Source organism: Asterias rubens, chromosome 21, assembly GCF_902459465.1.
Source record: "Asterias rubens chromosome 21, eAstRub1.3, whole genome shotgun sequence".
Taxonomy (NCBI): domain Eukaryota; kingdom Metazoa; phylum Echinodermata; class Asteroidea; order Forcipulatida; family Asteriidae; genus Asterias; species Asterias rubens.
In genome coordinates this window covers 3249099-3277039 of record NC_047082.1, presented here as the reverse complement: position 1 = coordinate 3277039, position 27941 = coordinate 3249099, and the positions used below count along the sequence as shown (strand labels likewise).

The following is a 27941-nucleotide window of genomic DNA, read 5'->3' as shown; positions in this document are numbered from 1 at the left end:
TGTTCGTCTAAAAAAAAAATGCATTGAGGAAATTTCAGCAGTCTGAACCCCTGCGCATTACCCACACTCTATACTACGTAGGGATGAGACGGAGCTACGACATTGTACAAATCAGCTGGCGACGTTGCCGGGAGATTTAGCTCCCGTACATTTACCCAGAATTCTCGGCACGCAATTATCATAATTGCGATGGGTTCTCCATCGCGGTCGCTAGCTCAGCGATAGCGCTTCTCCGTGAACGTAGAAACCTCCCTGCATCAGTACACGTACATCACAGCAAAAGCTTCCCGTACCACACAATCGCTATTATAATTTATATATCTCGCTACGTTAAGTCTATACTTGCCGTCCTTTCGCACGAGATGTTGGCTTAATCTGGCGGCCATTTGAGCTAGGAAGAAGGTGCATTGTGTAGGCAGTCAGCCAACGCTTTTCTCGGGCGGGCGTTTTTACAGGGATAAAATGATCGCATGAAGGTAACAGGGCCTTACCGAAGGACTTCAGTTCGTTTGCCATTGGGTACGTACCGCGAATTGTTCTTGATAACCCGTAGATTGATGTCATTTTATGGTGTGTAGTTTGTCTCTCCGCTTCGCCGGTCGTTTGCCGGTCCTGACATCAGGTCGACTCATCTTTTTTTTTCATACAATAAAACAGGGATCCCTCAGTTGTCATTGCATGCTATCTCTCCTATTAAAACCATCTCGCACTGTCACGACAACAGCGTCATCTATTAGCCACACTATCACCCACTCGCCTTTTAAATCAACGTTTATTCTAAATACAATTGTTTCAGTCTAATTTAAGCACCTGCTTTATTAATTGTTTCGTGTTGTGAGGCTGTGAGCGCGTCGTCCTTCATTCGGCAAATCAGCCGTGGGAAAATAGACCCGCTGTCACAGGATTCTCTCCAAATGAGATATGCAAGTATTTTTACACTGTGTAATGTACATTGAAATCCTACAGTACCTACTTGATAATGTCTGCCGTCTCTCCTACGCATTTTGTGTGTATTGTTCAGTGAGTATTGTATTGTTCTGACATTTATTTGTTACTATGGTGGCTATTGTGGCATGCTCTGATACCGTATTTCAGTACATCTATGCTAATTATGTAATTATGTAATTTTTACTAAAATTCTGGTCTTAATTAGCTTCATAATGCTTAATAACATGAATAACCAGTTTTACACATTTTCATGTTCTCTTCTTTATTGATAATATATAATGAGTATAGATGGCCTTAGCTTTCGATCCAAACCGGACTTTCTTCAGAGAGGAATATACACCAATATATATACAATTTTAAAAGATATATTTCTTTATATTTACATCAATATTCACAAACAAGTCATCAAATTTACAAAATGGATACCATAGCCATAAGGCAGTAGAGATTACACCGTTATTGGAGAAACGCAACTGCTGTCAACATACTTTTTGTTGAAGTATACTATGTATTTTTTGAAATAATAGTTGTAACTTAAAAAAAAAAAAAAACCGCTCCAGATGCTTTAACATCCATACCTCAATGAGATTATAGTTTACAAAACGTAACCTAACATGTCGTCTGTTGAACCACTTCTGTGAATTAACAGCTCCTTTGAGATGTAGGCCTAATAAATTAAGAAATGACATAATAAATTTTGTTAACAAAATATAGGACTGCATAGAACAACAATCAATATTTGTGCATGGTTTGTTTTCAAAATGGTGATTGTTATAAGTGTACCGTTAATCAAATTCCTTGTGGGAAAATTTATCAACAAGCTATGATAATACATACTTAAGTTTTTACATTCTACGTGTATTCCTGTACATTGTGCATACAAAATATACCTTCATATTTCTGCGTTTTCAGATGCTTTAGTTTATTATCCGAGCACGTATCATTCGTTCTCGGGAACATTAGAACGTATTTAGTCCCCGTTTTTTGTTAACCAAGACAAACATCGTGTTTGTGTCAAAACCATGATGATAACGATACCTTTAAAACACAAGCAGAGGTTATTAAAATAAAATAAAAATAAAAATACTGATTTCTAAAACCCAAATATAGGGCTACACAAATAAATGCAATCGTAATTTGCATATTCATATGGAACGAATACCTGGGATTAAAACAACACTTTATTTGAAGCACACTGTACGAGTTTAGATGTATATGTTGTTATACGGATCGTGTTTGTTTTGAATGCATAGATAAACATCTACTTATTATTATATAAGCCACAGTAATTAAATACAAACGAATAAGCTGAACTTATATTGTCATTGCAGCGCAATGACAACTAAAGATTTCGATCTGTCTGTGTGTTTACACACCAAACCAAATCGTTTAATTTTCAAATTTTGTTCTGTTCGCAAGGTGTGTATTATAGTGTCATCAACATCAAGCATAGAAAATAATGTATGGTTTGTTGACATGTTGTTATTACAGCCCGCTTTTAATACCATTCATGTATAATTAAAAGCAGCGTGGTACGTTTGTACTCTTTACATACAATCCAGTAAAAAGAATAAAAATCTAATTATAATATGCGGTCGTTATTTTAATGGTTGTTTATAAATAAGACGGTGTTAATTGTTTGACATTGTCATATTTTCTTTGAATTCCAAATGCCAGGAGTGTTTTTTAATTACAATATTAGAAAAATATATAGACAATAACATTCAAGTTATTGCATTCCATGTATACAAGTTAATGAAATCCATGTTAAAATACTACATACTACTAGGACATGCCAATATAAACACTATCTAAACAAATTATTTCCACTCTAAATAATGTATTTCATTTTGTAGATATTTAATTAACTAAACGAACTGTTTATATCACACATTTCATATCATATAATTAACACGGGAACTAAAACCACGTCAGTACTTAAAAAACCAAAGGCGTGGATGTATCTATTTCAAAAAAATTACACTATGTAAAATGTTCATCATAAACTAATATCAGACCTATACAACGCAATGAAGTATATATCGTAGTACGCGATAAACTTATTTCTCGTGTCCCAATATTTACCTTTAACACGAGTCTACAACACTGCTATTAAAATGACAATATGTAAATGAATATACTGGTCGGTTAACTATTTAATATAATCCCATGCCTGTGCATTGATATGTTTGGCTGTTAATAAATACACCGGCAACTCCACACCAGTGACATTCTATGAACATGCGTGAAATTCTCACTTTCTCTCGCTTTCAGCTCTCAGTTCTCGCGATACCTGGGCGAAAACATTACTCTCATCTGGCTGAACCATGGATCATGACTTACTAGTCGATATTTTTCCTACAGGTCATTTTTGTTTAAGCTGACAATTTTCGATGGAGCAAAATATTTGTATAATTTATGCGATAAATTCCCGCATATTTATCGAGGGTCAAACCACCGCTACGTCACTGCACTTTCATTGGGTGTTTTTTGAATGCATGTTAACATAATGGTATGGACACACGCTCTTTGTTATTAGTAACAATAATGCATGGATTTTGTTGTCTCGACAAATCATTACTCAATGGTTAGGCTTTCTCTCAAATAGAAGGATTTGGTGTTTCAGGAGCATAGAGTTTTATAATATAGTAGTCAGTATTAAGTAGTGGAAGGAAATTTATTCTGAATCTGTTGTATGCAATTTTATATGGCACCATCAGTTGTGAATCAGAACAAAACATGGTATGCTAACCATGTCTATCGTCATCAAATAGTTTTGTTTACCGAGTATGTGATTCAATTACTTAAAGGAACACGTTGCCTTGGATCGGTCTAGTTGGTCTTTGAGAAGTGTTTGAAACCGTTTGTTTAAAAATGCATATGGTTAGAAAGATATTTTAAAAGTAGAATACAATGATCCACACAAATTTGCCTCGAAATTGCGTGGTTTTCCTTTTACTTTGCGAACTAACACGGTTGGCCATTTATGGGAGTCAAAAATTTGACTCCCATAATGGCCGACCGTGTTAGTCTACGAGGTAAAAGGGAAACCACGCAATTTCGAGTGATATTTGTGTGGAACATTATACTCTACTTTTGAAATATCGCTCTAATCATATGCATTTTATAACAAACGGTTACAAACGCTTTTCAAAGACCAACTCGACCGGTCCAAGGCAACGTGTTCCTTTAAGTTCCTTTATTTTTTTTGTTACCATCCAATAGTACAATTTGCGCTGATAGGGTAGGAAACGAGAAGAAACTGTAAGTTTTAGATGTGGGAGGGAAAACCACAATGGGGAAAACCCACGCAATTGGGGTCTGAAACCACAGCCTACAATCCATTTATAGTCTCAACCTGTGGTGGAACTGGAATTCATTCAGGGAAAGAAACCACTGAGCCAACCTGATGTCCAAATTAGAATAGGAAACGCGAAGACATTTTCAGTTTTAGATGTGGGAGGAAAACCACAGTGGGGAAACCCAAGCAACCGGGGACTTACAACCATAATCCTGGCCCGAGATGGAACCGGCCGGGCTCATGCAGGGAATGAAACCACAAACAAAATAAACCACATCACATCATGATGGTAAACGCCATAGACTCAGCACATGTGAGATTCCCTGACTACTACGATTTTGTTACCATGAATTCTCATGAAGCTAACCAGACTATTTTGTTAGTTTGCATGTACCACCTCGCTTTCAAAATATCACTGCCCGTTGTTGTTTCTAATTAAATGGCACATATTTATTTACTTTTCCAGGAATTAAATGACGCTATTTATACTCTCTGACCAATGGTCTCATGTTAATTGAGGCGCGTATCTAGTACAAAAGGTGGTTCGGAAACTGCAACAACTCTTTCATAATTATTATCCGTCGTGAATGGGGCATCTAATTGGTGGTCATTTACCCCAAGAGCTTGTCCATCTTACGTCATCAGTTTGAAGATCGTGACGTCAGACCGACCTTCCAAACTATATATATTTACTAGGGCCGTATCCGAATTGGCGGCTTCATCTACGGCTACGACTGTCGCTAAGTGTGTTGCTAAGGACGTCCTATATTACAACGCACCATGACGCGGAAATCGAGCCGTAGCCGTAGCCGTTGCTGCCATCGGACACGGCCTAAATAGTCTTCAATGGGTATCACTATGAGTTACATCCAATGTAAGGCCGGTACCGAATTGGCGGCTACGGCCACGGCTACGGCCGGATCGCCGCGTCATCATGCATTGAAGTATAGGACGCCCTTAGCAACAACCCTGGCAACGGTCGTAGCCGCAGCCGTAGCCACCAATTCGGCCTAACCATTGATATCTTAAACCAGTATCTGTTTTTAGGTTTCGGATAAAGGCAAGGGACCAGTCTATATAGTTACATCAATCGGCCCACTGGTCTCATCCAATACCGGTGGAAAGGGCTGATTTGTCTTATTCTGGATGTACTGATGCATGAGTGGATGGGAAATGGTTTATACAGCTGATCAGCGCAATTCGCACAATCACAACATGTTGATAAACAAACCGCGCTTGTTGGCATATACGGCAAACATTCAGTTTTGTTGACATTCATTAATTAATTCATTAATTTTTATTAAAAAACCAGCTGGCAGCACAAAGCTGCAGTCTGAACAATGTGACATTACAAGTTGCTTTTAAATTGCACTTTTCATATATTGTTGTTAGTTCTACTGTCAACCCTTTCGGTTGAGTACTTTGCGATCAACATTTTCTGCAATCTGTCACATTAAAGGTCGCTTTGTCTCCAACATATTCAACACAATTTTGTAATAGTCATTAATTGTTGCGAACTATAGCTATACCTGTCTCGCTTTGCATTTATAGCATTCCATAGTTTTCCAGCCCAGGTTGGCAAAAAACTTGGGCTGTGAAGTTTGAAATGAAAGGTCTATGTAGGGCCTTCATGTACATGTATATTTTCCCCATACATGATGTGCATGATGTACATAACGTTGTTATGTACACTCCATAACTTTAAACGACCATTACACCAAAGTTGCAAGGAGAATGTTGCAATCGAGCCCTATTTTGAGTGCAAGTAAAACAAAAAAATTAAAACAGTTATTTGCAACGGATTCATACAATAAAGCCACATTAATATTAAAAATCTAAGATTCCGTAAGCAGGGAGAGGTAACCCGGGGTAATTTTAAGGTCTAATGCGCATGCGTTTTACGTCAGCCCACCCCACATCCCGTCGCCTTTGGATGAGGCGCAGGGACCAAGCGACCCCCCCCCCCCCTTCACTTCATCTCGTCGGTAGAGGACCTTGTCATTTATGTAAATAATGTGTTGTAATTATGGGTAATTATGAAAGACATGTAGAACAAACATGCCGACCATGTGAGGGGTTATAGATAGTCGGCTAATTAACCAAACGGCATCTTAAAGGGATTGTTATCACTCTAAGAATTAGTGGCAATGCAAACTTTTGGTTGGAAGCCCGGCTGCAGCTTTTGATAATTATTAGGCCAAAAGCACTTTGAGAATGTGGTTATGTAAAAAGATATCAGTTTTTATGCCGCAAGATTTGAATCTGGGGGTAATGCTTCTCAGATTGGGTTTCCCTGCTGTGGGTTAGTCTTCCTGCGTGTAAATAGCCGCTCCGTATTTTCGGCGATATCTTAAAGGAACAAGTTGCCTTGGAAAGGACGAGTTGGTCTTTGAAAAGTATTTGAAACCGTTTGTTATGAAATGCATATGATTAGAAAGATATTTTGAAAGTAGAATATCATGATCCACAAAAGTATCACTCGAAATTGCGTGGTTTTCCTTTTACCTCGTCGACTAACACGGTCGGCCATTTATGGAGGCAAATTTTTGATTCCCATAAATGGCCGACCGTGTTATTTCGTAAAGTAAAAGGAAACCCACGTAATTTCGAGGCAAGTTTGTGTGGATCATTGTATTTTACTTTTAAACATCTTTCTAACCATATGCGTTTAATAACAAACGGTTACGAACGCTTTTTAAAGACCAACTCGACCGATCCAAGGCAACGTGTTCCTTCAAAAACGCGACCACCTTAGTTAGTTTTATTGTATACATCTACATTTTATCGGATTTAAAGGCAAGGGACACTATTGGTAATTACTCAAAATAATTATTAGCATAAAACCTCACTTGGTTACGAGTAATGGGGAGAGGTTGATAGTATAAAACATTGTGGGAAATGGCTCCCTCTGAAGTAACGTAGTTTTGGAGAAAGAAGTAATTTTCCATGAATTGGATTTCGAGACCTCAAGAATTAGCTATGTTTTGTCAAGGACTTGTATTTTTTTTATTTTTTTTTTATTTATTCGGCATAACAAACATAACAATACAAATACAGGAATAACAAAACAAAACTGCAAGGACATTAAGCCAATGGCACGTGCCTGTAATTAAAAGAGTCCAACTAAATAACGGTGACTCGGAAGTCCAATGCCACTGGCTACATTCATAATACAAAATCTGAGGCAATCAAGATTACAGACAGCAGCGATGGAATTTTTACATGAAAGTGCACAAAATAAACATACAATAAAGGTATTTTTGTTTATACTCATTCATATAAACGTACAAAGACTAGTCTAGTGACGATTCGTGTTGTGTCTCGTCATTCATCAGTAATTAGTACTGATGAATTCGTTTGATTTTTTTGTTTGTGTAAAACAAAATAGTTTGGACGTAGCTGATGTACCGGTTTTTTTTTATGAAATAGTTGGGTCAAAGTTTGGCTCGTCAAAGTTGTAAAGTTTACACAATCAGATTGCAACCATTTTAAAGGATTTTGGTACTTTTTTTACACAAAACATAATGTCCACAGATTTACGTACTCAGTTTGAAGATAAAGAAGATTGTGTAAAAAGTACCCAGACCCTTGAAGGGTAATGCATTTCGATAATGAACATTCTCAGAAGTGGCTTTGTGGGGGAAAATAGGTTTGGATTTTAAGGAGTTTAAAAGAACTATCATGATTTTTATTTGATATTTATTCCACCCCTTAGGCCTAAGTTAAAGCTTTCAACATTAGCATGAAGGACAGCTTGATTGGTCGTTCAGTTTCATGCACATTAAAGACAGTGGACACTATTGGTAATTGACAAAGACTAGTTTTCACAGTTAGTGTATCTCAACATATGCATAAAATAAACCTGTGAAAATTTGAGCTCAATCGGTCATCGAAGTTGCGAGATAATAATGAATGCAAAAACACGCTTGTCACACGAAGTTGTGTGCTTTCTGATGCTTGATTTCGAGGTCTCGAAATCAAATTCGTGAAAAATTACTTCTTTCTCGAAAACTACATCACTTCAGAGGGAGCTGTTTCTCACAATGTTTTATACTATCAACCTCTCCCTATTACTCGTTACCAAGTAAGGTTTTATGCTGTAATTATTTTGAGTAATTACCAAAAGTGTCCACTGCCTTTAACTACAATAAACACCGCATGATTTTTAAATGAAAATGGAACAAACGGTCATTCTAATAGTAAGGTTATCTTCAGTGCTTTTTGTCATTGCCCTTTGATGATGAGCGGTTATAATGCATTGTTCATACTTGTCTCTATAGTCATCATCCACCCCTCCCACGCATGCCCCACGCGTCTACCTTGGAGAAAATGTCACATGCGAATACACCTCCTTCTCACGGACGAAAGAGGGCGCAATATAAACTGTCACTCTGGGGTTTAAATCACAGTCATAATGTCAGTGGTTTAAATACATTATGAAATGTTACATAATGTACACAAACAAAATTAAGAATTGTGGGATTGGACGTAAATCCGTTGGTCCCGTGTGTTTTGTAAAAGAGCCCAGTGCACCCAGAGAAGGGGCTCGCCCAGATTTTTGTTTTGATTGGCAGCATATTTCGCCACAGCAGCTTGTAAAATGTAAACCATTTCATGCTGCTATGTAAAAGAGTAGTCACACTTATACCTCGCAGAAAAATAATAAATGTCGAAGCCTTGAGTCTCACTGAGGGACGGATATGAGCGCTATTTATAAGAAGCATTATAAGAAATACCCGACCTTGTTCATAAATCTAGAAAGGGAGAAGAGCAAGAGGGAGATGATAAAATGTAGGTTATAAATGATCTCAAGGTCCCGTGTTTGAAAGGAAGATGGTTTGTAAATGTCAAACATGTCTTTTATAGAGATGCCGTTTTCTCAGAAGTAAATTGTATCGGGAGGATATAGTGGTACCTCTGGGATTGGTAAAGTGATCATTGGCTTAAATAATGTACTCCACTGAAATATATAAGCCTTCAATTGTGGGTTGCTGAACATAATATCAAGGACAAGGTCTTTAAAGGCAGTGGACACTATTGGTAATTACTCAAAATAATTATTAGCATAAAACCTTTCTTGGTGACGAGTAATTGGGAGAAGTTGATGGTATAAAACATTGTGAGAAACAGCTCCCTCTGAAGTGCCATAGTTTTCGAGAAAGAAGTAAATTTCCACGAATTTGATTTTGAGACCTCAGATTTAGAACTTGAGGTCTCGAAATCAACCATCTAAACGCACACAACTTCGTGCGACAAGGGTGTTTTCTTCTTTCATTATTATCTCGCAATTTTGATGACTGATTGAGCTCAAATTTGTACAGGTGTGTTATTTTATGCATATGTTGAGATACACCAACTGTGAAGGCTAGTCTTTGACAGTTACCAATAGTGTCCACTGTCTTTAAATAAAAAATGTAGAAACAAACTACATGTGCATGAGTGTAAGTTTTCACTTGTTAGTCGTTGTAGCCATGGACCTTTCATGAGGCAAATTTTTGCCCTTTAGAGGAATGACACTGTATACTTTCAAATATAATTCGATATGGGAATTAAATAACGGCATTGTTGCTGACTTCAAATTAAACACACAGGCTGATTGATGAACAACTCAAATAGATAGGCCTTAAAGCAAAGAAGCCGATGCTTTAAATGCACTGGATGCATTTGGTAATTGTTGAAGACGGGTATTCTCACTTCGTGTATCCCAACATCATGCATAAAATAACAAAGCTCTGAACATTTGTTCTCAATTTTTCAGTCATCGAAGTTGCAAAAGAATAATGAAAGAAAAAACACCCTTGTTGTGCAAATCTGTGTGCTTTCAGATGCATCAAAAAGTCTTCTTAAAATATTTGAGTAGAAATACCTCGTTCTCAAAAATTACATTACTTAAAGCCATTGGACACTTTCGGTAAACAGTATTGTTCAAGTCCCACACTTCGTGTATCACAACTTAAATACAAAATAACAAACCTGTGAAAATTTAGGCTCAATCTGTCATCGGAGTCGGGAGAAAATAACGAGAAAACCCACCCTTGGTTTCCGCACGTGTCCCCGTTTAAAATAAATCCGTAATTCTCGCTATCGAGAATTGATATTGTTTTAATGTCTTCTCAAAAAGTAAAGCATTTCATGGAATAATATTTCAAGAGAAGTCTTTCACCATTACCTTCTGTTAAACCTGTAAATTATTTGTAAATCTGTGAAATTTTTTTTTCTGTACCGAAATTGTCCAATGGCTTTAAGAGGGAGCCGTTTCTCACAATGTTTAACCCTAAACTATCCACAGCTCTACATTGCTCGTTACAAAGTAAGTTTTTGTATGCTAACCATTATTTTGAGTATTACTAAAACAAAGTGTCCAGTGCCTCTAGAGACACGGTGGGGTATATGGCTACAGTTACTTCCTTCAAAATGATTGTTCCTTTTTAATGGTTTCCTTGCTTAGCTCATCACATTATTTATGCTATCAACAACTATTTTGAGCATTTACCAATAGTGTCCTGTGCCTTTAAAGCTGAAAATGGCCGATGCTTTAATGTATTCTTGTAACTCCTGAGAGAGGGATGTTTTTCTTCAAGTTCTTATTTCAAATTGTGATCTAATCTACCTGATCCTCTTCTTTTCATGCCCAAGGTCAGCTAGCGATTTGTTTGCAGGAATCGAGCAGCGCAAAACCTGAAGGCGCTTGGCCGTAATGCGCCCCGTTGTTTCGTCCGTCGCTTGAACTGCTATCTGCGTTAAATTCGCCACAGAGGTTGCCTTTCTCCCTCGATCTTTTCTCTATAAATCTCTTTGATGTCGTCACACACAAAAGTAGACTGGGAAAGCCATGGGCTTTTGAACCTTTTGGGGGTTGATTGAGTTGTACACTTTGTATGTAACCGCGTTTGTTTGCAAGCGATTAAAGTCACCTGAAAATAGAATGTTTTTTTCTTTCAAACATAAGAGTATATGCTTACGAACAATAAAACAATTTCTTTAGTAATTGTTTGTCACGATTTATATGTTTAAAAAATATATAAAGTTGTTTGGGGGGCTGACTCCGCCTACCACTTTTGTGACGACAATCGAGGCAGACTTTGCCTGCAATGCGTATGGTAAACACACGTGCAAAGTACATGTACGTCCAAGTCGTGAGTTGGTACATTTCAAAAAGTGTTTTTCTGCATTCAGCAGCAATACACCTGGTCGCATTGCCGGAAAAAAAAATTGTTTTTGAAACGTACAAACTCACGACTTGGTCCGTACATGTACTTCGCAATTGTGTTTACTCTACGCATTACGGGCAAAGTCTGCTTCGATTGACGTCACGAACAGCGCCCTCTCGGGTTGGGGTCTACTCTTAAATTTGTAAATAACATAAGAACTGATTGTTTAAAACCTTAGTTAACTGTTTATTCACATTCCACTCATCAAAACACATATATTAGTGACAAAAGCTTTATTTTGAAAAAATACCACTTCCAGGTGACTTTAAAGGCTCTGGACACTATTGGTAAATACTCGAATTAATTGTATACTTGGTAACAATGGAGAGCTGTTGATAGTATAAACATTTTGAGAAACGGCTCCATCTAAAGTCCATTATCTTCGCCACACAGGTTGCCCTTCTCCTTCGTGCTTTTCTAGATCGCTTTGATTTCGTCACACACAAAACAAAGACTTCGAAAGCCGTGGGCTTTTGGACGTTTTGGGGGTTGAATTTTGTACACTTTATGTAATCGCGTTTGCAAGCGATTAACGGCACTTAACACTATTGGTATAACTGAAAATTATTGTAAATAAAAACTTACTTGATAACAAGCAATAAAGCAATGGAGAGCTGTTGGTAGTATTAAACATTGTGAGAAACGGCTCCCTCTGAAGTGACGTAGTTTTTGAGATGAGGTAATTTGAAATCAATTATTAAAAGACTTGGGGCCTGAAAGCCTTTTTTGCATCTGAAAGCACACACATTTTTGCAACAAGGGTGTTTATTCTTTCATTATCTCTTGCAACCTCGATGACCAATTGAGTCAACATTTTCACAGATTGGTTATTCTATGTTGGGATACACCAAGCGAGAATACTGGTCTTTTACAATTACCAAAGGTGTCCAGTGCATTCAAAATAATTGTTAGCATAAAAACTAACTTGAACGAGCAATGTGGAGCTGTTGATGATAACACATTGTGAGAAACCAAGTATTTGATGGCTGCATTGCGTGGCTTGCCAAGCACATTGGCAATATAATAAGCACTGTGAACTTGATTGGAATGTCAATGGTTCACCATGACAGGACATCTAGAATTCATTTCCGCTGATGACGTCCTTCTCTCTCACACCGCCCCTCTAATGCTCCTTCTGATATTCCCTTTTGACTTTATAACTTTATGAGACCTTGTACTTCACGGAGGCGATTGCCTCCCTGTCCCCTGATTGCCTTGGTGCCCTTAAAATGCTCCAGTAGAATTTTACAATTTCCTCATATAGGGTGCTCTTTAAAAGGAGAAAATGCCTTGGTGCCCTTGCACTTTCAAAAACGAAGCGTACACGTCTGACTTTTATATTCCCTTTTTTCGTGTTTTATAAACGCTTCATTGTCACTAAGTTGTCTGTGTTTCGTTGTCATTTTCCGTTGCTGCTCAATATTTCAAGTTTCGATTGTGGCTCACTATTGTTTACTCCGATGCTCCTTTTGATATTCCCTTTGCCTCTATGAATGACTTTTAGATTTCCCTGTTGTGTTCCTAAATGGATTCATTGTCACCCACTTGTCCGTTTTTCACTATTTCAAGTTTCGGTTGTTGCTCACTATTCTTTACTATATACTATGTTGTCTGTCACTTTTCCCGTTTTGCTCCCTATTCATTTTTTTCTTTTGAAGCTTATCACTAAACATTTTATTTCCCTGGTCGTCACTATTGCCCCTATAGTTTCAGAAACACCAAAAACCACGGTTCATTTTTCTTCTGATACAGTCTGGTTCCCCTGTGTATGAAAGGTATTTTCCGATGTTGCTCATTATTTCAAGTTGCTGCTCACTAATCTTTGTCTGCTGTCTGTCACTTTTCCCCCGGTTTCCTCACCATTTTGTTTTCTGTTGTAGCTCGCTAAACTTATTATTTCCCTGGTCGTCATTTTCCCCCTTGTTTCAGACACATCATAACCACGGTTCGTTTATATGCTTATATAAAATTACAGCTTATATAACATTAGTAGGGGAGAGGGCCTTAGCTTTTGATCCAACTCGGCCTCGTCAGAGGTGAACAGCTATTTATACAACGATGACATTGCATGATTTGTTTTTGCACAGAGCTCGGAAAAGTACTGAGTAAACAGTGCTAACACAAATCGGTATATGTATAACCAAAATTAATATGCTTTATCCCCGATGCAAATTTCCATGGTTTACTGTTTATTTTGCAGTACTCCATGATGCAGTGTACAAAAAGTACAATTTTACGAATATTTCCAGAGGCTTATAATGTTTCTGCTCGGCCGGTCGATCCGTCCGCATGTATAGCTTCGTGATGGTGTGTCGACCAGGCACAATGTGAACATGTTAACGGAAAATACTTTGGGCGCAGTCAGAATTTCAGAATGACAAGTTGTCTTTAAAGGAAGTGGACACTATTGGCAATTACTCAAAATATTTATTAGCATAAAACCTTACTTGGTAACGAGTAACGGATAGCTGTTGATAGTATAAAACATTGTGAGAAACGGCTCCCTCTGAAGTAATGTAGTTTTCGAGAAAGAAGTAATTTTCCACAAGTTTGATTTCGAGACCTCAGAATTAGAATTTGAGTTCTCGAAACCAAGCATCGGAAAGCACACAACTTCGTGTGACAAGGGTGTTTTTTCTTTCATTGTTGTCTCACAACTTCGAAGACCAATTTGAGCTTAAATTTTAACAGGTTTGTTATTGAGATACAGCAAGTGAGAAGACTGATCTTTGCCAATTATCAATAGTTGCCAGGGTCTTTAAATTTGCCAGAAGGGGTATGAACTGGGAGTGAAGTGATAGGATGCGGAATGACTGGAAACTGTTACTTTCGAAGGAACGGAAATTACGTGTCGAGTTAAGTTCATACCGCCCTTTAAAATGACTGTTTCGCCGACACGTTCCCTTGGATTGGGCGAGTTGGTCTATGAAAAGCGTTTGTATCCGTTTGTTATATAAAAAAAGCATATGGTTAGAGAGATGTTTTAAAAGCAGATAACAACGATCCACACAAATATGCCTCGAAAGTGCACGATTTCCCTTATACGTCGTGAACTAACACGCACGCCAATTGACTGCACAAAATGGCCGACTGTGCTCTGTCCGTGTGGATCATTATAATTTTCTTCTAACAGATCTTTCTAACCATATACATTTTATAACAAACTGTTTCAAACGCTTTTCGCCAACTCTCGCCCGTACACGGCAACGTGTCACATAGTAAAACATTCATTTTTAGATTGCGTTTCACACTGCAAGGGAGCATACAGAAAATGTGCTGTAAAAATTGTACTTTAAAAATTGAAACACGACGTCAAGTTTCGCGAATGAAATTATACGACTATATCTTTGTGTTCTATAAAAACAAATGTGTCCACAACGTGTGTCCACAACGAATGCCTTGAAAGGAGTACAGTCTTGTTCCTCTGTGCATCAAATGTATTGTCCTCGTTAATACTCAAGGGACACCTGACTAAAATGACCGCCAAAGTAAACGTAATCTCATCGTGTCGTGGGTCTTCTTATTACAAAGGCAATAGATCGTTCTCGCTGCTGACGTGTGCCAATCACATGCGCGCTTCGTTTTCAATGGTCTCCGCGGCAGTGAAGTGTTCTTTACACTGAGATAACTGGTTCCCCTATAGACGCACAGATTACCATGGTTCAGCCATGTTGTGGTATCTCCTATTCGAATCAATGGGTGCGTTCGTTTAGCTTCCGTGGGTTGACCCCGGTGTGTGGCTTTTTTTTTTCCAGGACGAACGTGTGCAGATAATTACCCACGTTCGTCCTCGAAGTAAAAACCGCCACACACCGGGGTCGACCCAGGGAAGCTAAACGAACGCATCCAATGTAACAAAACCGGTGCTAAAATAGGTTAAACTGTCTGTTCTCTGTTGGTTAAATGAAAATTAGAAGCGATTGCTATTGTAGACGACGAACATAGCACATTCTTGGAGCGTTTTTCTTTGTGAGGCTTGTAACATCTACCAATCATCCATTATTTTCTGAGGGTCAAGGAACACTTTTGAAGGGGCACCAAGGCCAACACCAAGACCAGGGGCAACGGAAGCCATGGCTTGCGTGTAATTCCAGGCCTGTTTTCTGTTTTCTTATCAAAATTCCTTTGATAATAAAACAATGTTGGGTGAAGCGTAAGCGTGTAGTAACAAACCATCGCACGTAAGTAATTCGTGCCTAGTAAAAGTACATCATGTACTTGATCTCAAGCGTAGGTCCCTCACTCCATCTCTTGTTTTCTCTTCATCTTCTTTAAGACACCGAACCCTTGGTTACGCAAGCCCACATAATCACCAGCGTGGTTCACTACCTCAACTTGTACGATGTATCAATGCACAGCATCAGGAGGTCATTGAAACCCTCAGTGGTGATAATGATCTTTACCTTTGTCAATTCTTCATCAACCATCAGATTAATCAAATAGTTACCTTTTATATAAGAGAATTGTGAACTACGATGTAAAACTCAAAAGCATCAATACACACAATATATCATCTAACTATTTAAGACAAATATTCTTAGCTGCTGCAGACTGCTTCAGTCAGTTTATTTCCACAGTATCAAAATCACAATCAAAATGAAACCAAAGGCAATGTAAATTACAAGTTAAGAAATAAATATTTTTTGGATAAGATTAATTAAATGAATAATAAGCATGGATATTCATGAAGCTGTGGAGGGACCCATAAAGAAGCAAAGCTTGTAAGGTTTGGTTCCCTGAGCAAGCTTGTGCATTGAGCCGATAATTATTTTGATGTTTTGTTGAAGAAAATGTTCCTGAAAGGACAGATGTTTTCAAGTAGGCTCAATGCACAAGCTGCTAACAATGAAAGAAGTTAACTGGAACACGAACAATGGACAAAAACGAACAAAGACAAAACAAAGACATGTCATGTCAGCCTTGTAGGAAAGAAAACATCTATCAACAGTATGAATTCAACAACGTAAATTTACGCTTAAATACAGAAAGACTTTTAGAGGGTTTAAGTTGAGAGTTGAGCGAGTTCCAGAGCTTGGGTCTCTCAAGTTGACTGTTTTATAGGCAAGAGTAGTACGAGGTGGTAAATGGAGGTTGGAGGCTTGACGAGCAAAGTGCGAGTGAATCTCACGATTATGGTGAACATGCTATTAATTGAGGATGGTATGGTAAAGTATTACGGGTAGACTGGTACATGAGGGACCCGATGCAAATTTCCATATATTAAAATGGTGTAGATTGTATATTACTTTTGGTAATCTGTTTTCAACCATACTAAATCTCTTTTGTGTTTCTTTCCACAGCACCCGAATTTCGTTCCATGCTTGTTAAGGCACCGGATCAGATCATGAGAGAGTCGGCCCACCAACCGACGACGAGGGACCCCCCGTCCGTATCCTCCACTCACCAGGTGCCCGAGGCACAGGAGAGGGGAGGGGGTGGTGCGAAGGGCTCCAGGGCCTGCTGCTTCTGCTGGTGCTGCTGTTGCAGTTGCTCGTGGTAGGATCACTGCGATTTTAACCTTTATCATTATGTTCCCATCTTTGGGTTGTTCTCCTTTGAAACAGTTATCATAAGAGATGTTAAATTTGCATCAGGGATAAAGAATATTAATTTTTGTTGTTACCCATACACCGATGTGTGTTAGCACTGTATACTCACTGTAGTATCGTGCGAGGCTGGAAGATATTAATAAGTCTGGCCCTTCTTGTCAAATTAATGTGTGTGGAATCCATCTTTGCCTGGGTCGTTCTTCTTTTGAAACAAATGATATCAATGCGATGGATGGAAGAGAAATAAACTGGTCCTTCTTGTTAAAATGTGTGTGGCGATTTTTTAGTCATGCAGGCAGCTCAGCGAATGGATGTTGACATTCCGAACAAAAGCACCACATGTTTCCACATGCTCCTTATTGCCTATGAGCTTTGCATTTTTGATGGGTACCATTTACCCAAAACGTACTATGGCGGCCATCTTGGATTTCCAAGATAGTCGCTATTTAAACACCAGTATTTACCAAAATATCAGATTCCAAGTCACATATAGAATCCCAAGTATGGTTTCTAAATATACACTTTCATAGTCATGAATACATCTGTATCACTTAGAACAGTGCTTTATTTTCTTTATATGGCGGCCATCTTGGATTGTTAAGAGGACCGTCATAAACGTCTTCGGGGGAATTTGTTTCAATCAAAAATGCAAACATTAATTTTGTGCTTACGTCCAGAATGTCCACATCCATCTCAACTAATCATAAACTGCCTGACTAATTGTGTTGGGTGAACTTGACAGAGATGGTTGCAACATAATAACTGCTTGATGTTTTGACGTCTCTTAAAGGCAGTGGACACCATTGGTAATTACTCAAAATATTGATTAGCATAAAACCTTTCTTGGTGACGAGTAATGGGGAGAGGTTGATGGTATAAAACATTGTGAGAAACGGCTCCCTCTGAAGTGCCGTAGTTTCGAGAAAGAAGTAATTTTCCACGAATTTGATTTCGAGACCTCAGGTTTAGAACCTGAGGTCTCGAAATCAACCATCTAAACACACACAACTTCGTGTGACAAGGGTGGTTTTTCTTTCATTATTATCTCGCAAGTTCGATGACCGATTGAGCTCAAATTTTCACAGGTTTGTTATATGTTATGCATATGTTGAGATACACCAACTGTGAAGGCTAGTCTTTGACAATTACCAATAGTGTCCACTGCCTTTAAGGCCGGTTTATAGTCGGTCGCGCGATGGAAATCTTGACGCGCAATCATAAAAAGACACAGTTTTTAGGCCTCAGTCTTGCTTAACCGACTATAATCGCCGGTTTATAGTCGGTCGCGCGACGGAAATCTTGCTAAGTTGTTAAGCAGGGAAAGAATGTTACCAACCTTCTTTGCTTAGCAAAAATATTAGTGGGCACCAGTTGTAGCAACGTAAACTTCATAGAAACTTGTCTAGTTAACTTTTTCTGTTAAGCAAGACTTGTTTGTGCTTAGAAAGTTCCTACAGGCTTTCTGAAATTTTGCCCTGTCCCCCGTGTTATGTAGACGGACTGAGCACATTGTTCTGGCCGTCGCCAATGGTTCTTTTCAAAAGCACTTTTTGTAATAGAGAGCATTACATGGGTATCAGCTATAAACTTTGTGTTCTACTTGCCTTCAATACTACGTAGGTTTCACAAAAACCCTGTGGCAAGGCTCAAGGGTTCAAGTTCACAATATTATAACCTTTCCTGACAAATTGGACATATTCGTATAGCTTACCTTACTTGATTTGATAAACAATTCTCTTATCGTAATATTGTAGAAAAACAATTGTCTCGTTTAAAGGCAGTGGACACTATTGGTAATTACTCAAAATAATTATTAGCATAAAACCTTACTTGGTAACGAGTAATGGGGAGAGGCTGATAGAATAAAACATTGTGAGAAACGGCTCCCGCTGAAGTAATGTAGTTTTCGAGAAAGGAGTAATTTTCCACGAATTTGATTTCGAGACCTCAGATATAGAATTTGAGGTCTCGAAGGCAAGCATCTGAAAGCACACAACTTCTTGTGACAGGGGTGTTTTTTCTTTCACGATTATCACGCAACTTCAACGACAACGATGACCGATTGAGCTCAAATTTTCACAGGTTTGTCATATTATGCATGTGTTGAGATACACCAGGTGAGAAGACTGGTCTTTGACAATTACCAATAGTGTCCACAGTAGTGTCTTTAAACAAAAAGTTTATAACCTTGTCTTATCTTCAGAGCTCAAAGTACACACAAATCCAAAAACAGCCACATTAAATTCAGAAGTTAACCATCAAGTTAAAAGTATATACAAATGACAAATTCATCGTGCTTCATAATGGTCTCACGAATGCAGTAAAGATACATACGGTATTCACATTGATGACAGGATTACATGAGGAATACTATTTTGTCGTCGGTTTTACAAGAAACCTTCTCCACTGCGTCTTATTGTGCAGCAATGTTACCCCTGCTGTACAAGGATCTTTTGGGAGCTTGTTCTTCTCGGACGAACATTCTGTTTGGATTACTGAAGTTGTTTTCGTCATGTTAGGCCAGCTGTTGAGGGCACTGGACAAGTCTGACAATTATCAGAGACCAGTATTCTCACTTGGTGTATCCAGTGAACAATTTCGGTGAAAATTTTGACTCAATCGGTTATCGCAAGTTGCGAGAGAATAGTGAAAGAAACACACCATTGTTGCACAAATTGGTGTGCATTCAGATGCCGAAAAAGACTTCGGGCCAGAAGTCTTTTATCAGATTTAAATAATTGAGTGACAAAATACCTCTTTCTCAAAAACTACGTTACTTCAAAGGGAGCTGTTTCTCACAATATGTTATACTATCAATAGCTCTCCGTTGCACGTTACCAAGTAAGTTTTATGCTTACAATTATTTTTTTAAATAATTACCAATAGTGTCCAGTGCCTTTAAGGTCCAGTGGAAAAACTGATTTTTGTGGTATAAGCATAAAACTTCCACAGCTGTTATCATTTTTAGACGTGGACCAATATCAGATCTTGCCCATATGAGGGGCGGGGCTATAGGTTTTGTGGGGTGAAGGTTGATTCCCTTGAGACGAAGTAATCATTCTTCATTTCTGTGTATTTTTTCTTTTCTTGGACAGTCTAAGTATGAAGAACACCGGCAAAGAGGAATCAGGAGGCGGCTCCATGGAGTTGGCAAATGGGGATACAAATGACAAGTAAGTATTCATGAAGCTATATGCAGTGGGGATTTCAAAAAAAAAAAATAATAATAATTCATTACTGTAAACTTGACGTCACGCTGCTCAAGCCTTTATTTATAGCAAATTAATGATGAGGTATTTTTGTTAACAAGATTTGTGTCTATGATTCGTTTAAATGATAAACATGCTTATCATTTTGACACCTTGTCAAGATTTGTGCCATGTCAATCAAAAAGTGGAGATTCGTAAGAACTTATTCAAGAAGTCGGGTTATATACATCAGTATTGGATTGTGGAACAAAACCTTATCAAAATAATACCTGACATTTTCAGAAACACAGCTTTATTAAGCGCATAATCAAATCTTATGGTTTTCAATTTGCCGTGACACCATGCATTATCTATACTTTCGCCAGGTTGAATAGAACTGCTTAAGCAGGAAATATTGCTTAACAAATTACTGCTTACCAGAAATGAGCATGGTACCAGTCACTCAGATTGTGACATAGTTTGGTTGCTAACCTCAGTCTGGTAATCATAATTTTGTTGTGCTTAGCTCCTTTTTGTGATTTGTAGCTCTATGAAATTTGGCCCTTATCATCCTTAATTCTGAAAGACAATGTCCTGCAACTCAATGGAGTAGACAAATTGAATGGGTGAACTTCTCGTATAGTGATATTTACTATCCCAGAGTTAGAAACCCAACTTTTACACTCTAACAAAAGTGTTTAGAGTATAAACACAAATACTGTACCCACTATTTAAACACGTTTAAATGATAAAAATGCTTATAATTTTGACAGCTGGTCAAAGTGTTTGGAGCGTTCAAACACACACAATAATCTTAGCATGTTTTAGGTTACACAGGTGAAAAAGAATTGGGCACAAAACCTACATTATGCTTAGACAAGTGTTAACATTCTAAACACTGTTTTTACAGTGTAGAAACCAAATTACATCAAATGTTGACTGTTTTGTGTGTTTTTCCATAATAGTCCAACAGTTGAAGAGATACGAGTCTGGTCACATTCATTCGATGCAATGATGAAGAGTGCAAGTAAGTAGTATACAAATATTGACTGCTTCGAGTGCTATGGTTATAACTATGACTCCCGAGGTGATCCCCGGAGCGTTCTATTTTCCCGAGGCGATCACCGGGAATCACCGAGGGAGTCATAGTTTTAACAATTGCACGAGTAAAAGCAGTCAGTATTTGTTTTATAACACCCCCAAACACTTCTAAATACTGTACTATTAAGTTACAGACCTGAATGCTACAATCCACAGGCAGACGACGCGAATACAGATTGCGCAAACTTTTACTGTGCTGCATGTAGTGTCATGTAATCCGAAATGGTTACAGACTATTAATTTATAATCCTCGTACATCCAACGGACGTCTGGGTACTGCACGCCGTGAGATAGTCTTCGGACTAGCGCACGGCAAACTGATGCACTATCACACGGCAAACCGATGCACTATCACACAGCCGTCGTCTAGTAAAACTAAGACACATCATGTGACGCGCAGTAAACCAATGAAAAGGCAGAATATCTGTAAATTCAACTATACATGTAGTAATATTCATTTTATGTCCAGTGAAAAAGTACTGAGTATCTCATTTTTGGTCCCCTCAAACTGGTTTGGAAAAAAATAAAACCATGGTCGAAAAAATTGAACCAACTCAGAAGGATGATGTGGAGGGGATACATATGTTTTATTCCTTGAAACTCAAACATGACAAAATGGGCGACATATTGCTGACAAAATAGGAAGTTTATCCATTTTTGAAAATGTAAGCCTAGAAAAATTACATTGATTCGTTAAATCTAGAGCATGTTTTTCACAATTTGGAGGATAAAATGGTAACAGAAAATGTTGTTGCTTTAAAATCCTGTTTCGATAGCAATTTTCGGACTATAATTTGGAGCTGTAAAACCGTAAGCTGTGAAGAAGAAAACAAATTATCCTGTCTAAAAACAAATTCATACAAATCTTAATTTTTTTAAATTTTGTTTAGGAGGTCGCAGGAGATTTCGAGACTATTTACGGTCGGAATATAGCGAAGAGAATTTACTATTCTGGCTAGCCTGTGAAGAGCTAGCGAAGGAATCCAACTCGGCTGCTGTAGAGGAAAAGGCCAGGCTAATTTATGAGGATTATATATCGATTCTTTCACCAAAAGAGGTAAGAACATTTTGCTCAATAATAAAGCAAAAACTATGTTCAATATTTTAAGACACTCGGACTCTAGTCTTGGTAGATGACTTCGTGTTTAGCCAATGGCAGTTACCGAGCATAAGTTAAAAGGACGAAGGTATAGTTTATCCCTCTTTCACGAAGAAAGTGTGTAGTCTAGCCCTCTTTGTGGAAGAAACCTTTGTCTAGCCCTCTTTTTCGAAAATGTTTGGTCTTGCCCTCTGTGTCAAAGAAACTGTTAGTGTAGCCCTCTTTTTGTCAAAGGACATTGTTTTTTTTTGTTTTACAATAGAATCTTTAGAACTCTTTGGTTAACAGGACATATATCCAGGTAAATTTCAACTGTTTGTGTAGTTCTGATCAATCCGACAACTTTGAGAACTTTGGATTCTGCCTGCTGTCACCTAGTGTCCACAAGAGTCTGTAAAGACACTGGACACTATTGGTAATTGTCAAAGACCAGTCTTCTTACTCTCAACATACTCATTAAATAACATACCTGTGAAAATTTGAGCTCAATCGGTTATCGAAGTTGCGTGATAATAATGAAAGAAAAAACATCCTTGTCACACGAAGTTGTGTGCTTTCAGATGCTTGATTTCGAGACCTCAATTTCTAAATCTGAGGTCTCGAAATCAAATTCGTGGAAAATTACTTCTTTCTCGAAACTACTCCACTTCAGAGAGAGCCGTTTCTCACAATGTTTTATGCAACCAACCTCTCCCCATTACTCGTTAACAAGTAAGGTTTTATGCTAATAATTATTTTAAGTAATTACCAATAGTGTCCACTGCCTTTAAAGGGAAAAATGCCACCAGTTTAAACAATATTTTACAGTGCATATGCTGACAGAAATAAATTTGGTGTTAAACCATGTTTTTTATGCGATTGCCTCCCCAGGTAAGTCTGGATTCTCGCGTTCGAGAGACCGTCAATCGGAACATGGCCGACCCGACCATTCACACGTTCGACGAAGCCCAGCAACAAATCTACATCCTCATGCACCGAGACTCCTTTCCACGCTTTCTCAACTCCAAAATGTTCCGGAGAATGGTGGAGAATGCGAGCCGGGAGAAGAAGTGAGGGGCCCCAACTAACCGGGTAGGCCTGGGGTACCTCAGGTCCAACCTTCTCCTCATGACTTTTGGTGTGAAAACAAAAATTCGAAACACTAATGATGACCTTATGGACGTTGAACGGAGCAGTGATACTGGTTAACATTGTGTAGACTTTTTAAAATGGACGACAAGACGGGCTTCAGCGATTGTCCAGCGTGGGTCTTCAAAAGACTGGTGCCCTGCTAAAGTGACAACATCACGCATGCAGACGAGCATCGCTGTGGACGATTTTAAAAATACACCATGGGGCTCGTTGACTCCACCGTGTTAGAAAACATGACGTCACTGATCAGACCACGTGACCACTAGACGAACGAGATGACGACAGCGAAGCGGTACCGCGCCGTGATGACGTGCACCGTTGAAAATTGGCTGCAATAAAATGGGCGGCATCTAACCGTTAGAGGGCGTACCACTTGCAGAGATTTGGCGTGACCTCTTCTCCCCTTCATGCAGGAAAGGTGTTTAAACAAAATGGCGGTCATGCTGGAAAGGGCTCTAATAATAATGGGGTCCATTTAAGAAGTTCAGAGAACCACAGAGTTGCCGACCGGCTGTACATCGTTAACGATGAAGGATCATTCTGCTGTATATGAAGAAGATTAAACGTGAAAAAGATGGCAATGTGGCCAACATTTTCCTCAGGGATTATTCACAAATTTACACATCATCGGCGTGATTAAGTTATACAAGAAATGATGGAATGATAAAGAACAGGAAGGGAATCTTAAATTGAAACCCGGAGCTTTTCATTATACAAGGGCTGCATGCTGTAATACTCGATATCCACAAGTTGGTGTATACCTGTATTATGGCAGATCGAGAACGTGTGTGATACCAAGGGTGACATGTCGCTTGCCCCGTTATGGATGCAATGAGTGAAAGAAGTTCAAAGTTTCTCCACCGGTTTTGGCTTCGGGTGATCGAGATGCAATCTTCCAAGGCTATCTGTGGGTTCGCTGGGGTCGATGAGAAACCAATTGATTTAACAATGTTTTCTTGTTTCCACAATCAGAGTTTCAGCTTTGTTATTTGGAAAAATTCCATGTGGAAACCAAAAATCCAACTCTGTTTTTTACCTTCTACTTTGCATGTATGCCTCATACAAAACAAGACTTGTTTTCAAAAACGTTAGTTTCATTTTCATACAAATTTGCAATTAGTTGTCGACGCAAAGGGTCTTAAAAACAAAGGTCATTCGTTGTAAATTATTTTGCGGCAATCATGCAAAGCCAAACCGGGATTACAACTTACATAAACTTGCTGTGTAGTGTATTTTTGGCTGATGGTTAACTGTTTTCTCATCAACCCCACGAGCAACTCTAAAGAGCCTATTTATAGATTGATGACGTCAACGGTAATTGATGGATGATACCTTAATCCGATCATGTGGAAACAAACCATTGTGGATTACCTAATCTAAGCTATTGCTGTGAAGAGACTTTGAAGCAAACACATCCAGACGGCATCGCCATTTTTATTAATGACGTCGAAGGAGCAGAAAGGCATAAAAACAAGAGGTTTGGAAAAAAAATGTTATTAATAAAGTTATAATTTGTGGCCTTTTTATCAACGTGTGTACGCGCGAGGTTGAGACTGCGTGCCGGTGCAAGCGACTTTTCTACACCCTTGACCAAAGTAGTTTCGTCATAATGACGTCACAGCCTACAATGTTTCCTCGCCATTGGCTCAAGTAGTGAGCTTTTGTAAAACAAATAACTAAAATACAAGTAAAATGATGAGTGACTTTTGATTTCTTGTGATACAATAAACACCTAATGATCGAAAAACGCGCCTCTGCCAAAGAACTAATATTCGTAACAAAACATATTGATGTCTTTTTGTTTTTGTTTTCTACTCACAAATTTTGATGTTTATTGCTTAACGATTTTAACCAACGGACGGTCTAATTTGTATTGATTTGTACTGTTTTTTCGGTGACAGTAACGTAATATTGAAAAAAAAAATATTGTCTGAAATGTGAAAGTATGTGATGGGTGACTATTTAGTGAATATTTAGATTTTAAATTTTGGAAGTTGTCATATTGCTTTTTGTCAGAACCGTGATTTGTATTCGTACATTTTTACTGTCACACACAACATTGTGAATACACGTGTATCGTATTACATTATAGGTGCTTTTTTGAAAAGCGAGTACATTTTTAATTTGTAAGTATAAATTAGCAGTGCAATTTTTTATTCATATTGGTGGAGCTATCACAGTGTGAAAATCTTCAGAGCAAGTTGTTTACCTCATTCTGGTGTTAGTTTGTGGATCCACACATTGTCGTGTTGATCAACCCTTCTAATTTTAATACACTTATATTTCCCGGTTTATTCAACAGATATTATGTATATAGGGAGGTATCAATATTTGTTGAATACAAAAGAAAAAGAATGAGTGTTAAGCTTGACACAAACCTTTTTTTCAACTATATGCTTTCTTTAATTTTGTTTTTAATGATTCCATTGCAGTGCAATTTTCTGGGCAATCTCTCGTTTTAAGCAAGATTTGTTTGTGTTGTTTTTCAACCCATTTATCGTGCTTTGTGCCGGACTTTGATAATTATTGTCCACATCTGTTGGTTGATATCAACTGATTTTGTGAAAGTATCCACTCACGCCAATGATTATGATAGTGTTTTGATAATGCAATAATGTTGGTGTGATAAGATACAATGTAAAACACATTCAACACTGTATGTGATGCAGGCTGACTTTATTCGTCTTATACTTATGAAAATTGTCCACATGTATTGGTTGATATCAACTAATTTTGTTAAAGTATCCACTCTATGTCAATGATGATAATGGGTAATGTGAAACGTTGGTGTGGATGCTATTCAACACATTCAATACCGTATGCGATGCAGGCGTAATATACTTTGTTCGCCGTATCCACATGAATAACATTTCCACGTGAAAACGAAACAGCCGGATGCCTAAACAACACCATTTCATTCCTGGTTCACAAACATTAGTAATCAGGTGCAGTTCTGTTACTCTACTCCACTATTTAAACGCGAGCTTGCTTCTGCAAACATATTCTGCTGATTTTTATAACGGGCATTGCAGTTTGTCAGTGAATAAGACACAAGATGGTTAATTTGCGAACTTAGGACGAATAGATATCAGCCAAATTAATTTAACACCTTAAAGACACTGGACACTATTGATAATTGTTAAATACAAGTCTTTTCACTTGGTGTATCTCAACATATGCACAGAATAACAAACCTGTAAAAATTTGAACTCAATTGGCCATCGAAGTTTCGAGATAATAATGGAAGAAAAAAAACCTTGTCACACGAAGTTGTGTGGTTTCAGATGCTTGATTTCGGGACCTCAAAATCTAATTCTGAGGTCTCGAAATCAAATTCAGATATTTTAGTGGAAAATTATTTATTTCTCGAAAACTATGTTACTTCAGAAGAAACCGTATCTCACAAAGTTTTATACTATCAACAGCTCTCCATTGCTTCTTACCAAAGAAGTTTTTTGTGCCAACAATTTGTTTGAGTAATTACCAATAGTGTCCAATGCCTTTAACAGCTGGCCGAACATGACTAAAACAACTTCAGTAATCCAAACACAATGTTCGTCTGAGAAGAACAAGCTCCAAAAAGATCCCTGTAAAACAGGGTAACATTGCTGCACAATAAGACGCAGTGGAGAACACATTTTAAACCAAAGACAAAATAATATTCATCGTAATCATATCAACAGTGTTACCGTTGCATCTTTACTGCAGTGTACATTTTGAATTGTGTTGCAACAGCAAACGCAGTCCGAAGCCTTAGCCGAGGCTTGGCAAAGGCTTCTGGCTATACGTTTGGAAATGTTGAAATAGGTCCCGATGATGTACATAACAATAAGTCATTTGCATCGATGTTCATCACTGCATGCTGACAGCACCACAGTATGCTATGTAGAAGCACTATAAAATGTTCCGTACAGCTATGTCTTATTCATCTACGCAGATTTCACTGTCAATCCTCACATACCCTATATAAGCACTCCTGGGTGGAGGGGAGCAATACTGATGAATGTATTGTTAGAATATTCAATCCAACACTCTGACACTAATGTACGTCGAAGATCTTATCTGGTGTCTGGTGGCCCTTGCACACTTGTTGGCAACCCAATTACAAAATGTACGGTGTATCTATTCTCCTGTGATGTCAAACACCATCCACAACATTTCATACTTGGGTAGTGTTCATGGCTTAAATGTACCTTTGCAAATGACGTCATCGGCTATGAGTTGTGCGTCGCGCGTGCACATTGATTTCAAAGATGGCGGCCAATGTAAGGGGTGTTGATAGGTTTGTTAAACTTGTAACTTTTTAACACAATAATCTGTATCCATACCAAAAGGCAAGTTTATTAAAAGAAGTCATCAACCTTTGCACTCGAAGTGTTTTCAACTTCTCCATTGAATTTGAAATGGAAGACT

The 27941-nt window shown here is 38.2% G+C and overlaps 1 protein-coding gene across 2 annotated transcripts; it reads left to right on the top strand.

The window, feature by feature from the left end:
- Positions 1-314: 314 nt before the first annotated feature.
- On the top strand, positions 315-26703 carry LOC117304385 (regulator of G-protein signaling 17-like). Of its 2 annotated transcripts, none has more exons than XM_033788807.1 (6): positions 315-519; positions 16761-16953; positions 20105-20182; positions 21163-21224; positions 22189-22355; positions 23268-26703. In XM_033788807.1, exons 1-6 carry the CDS (start codon positions 471-473, stop codon positions 23448-23450), a joined length of 732 nt encoding a protein of 243 aa, XP_033644698.1. In that variant the 5' UTR covers positions 315-470; the 3' UTR covers positions 23451-26703. The 2 variants fall into 2 exon arrangements, with proteins under 2 accessions (XP_033644698.1, XP_033644697.1); XM_033788806.1 differs by having other exon boundaries at positions 316-519; positions 16761-16956.
- The last annotated feature ends 1238 nt before the right edge of the window (positions 26704-27941 follow it).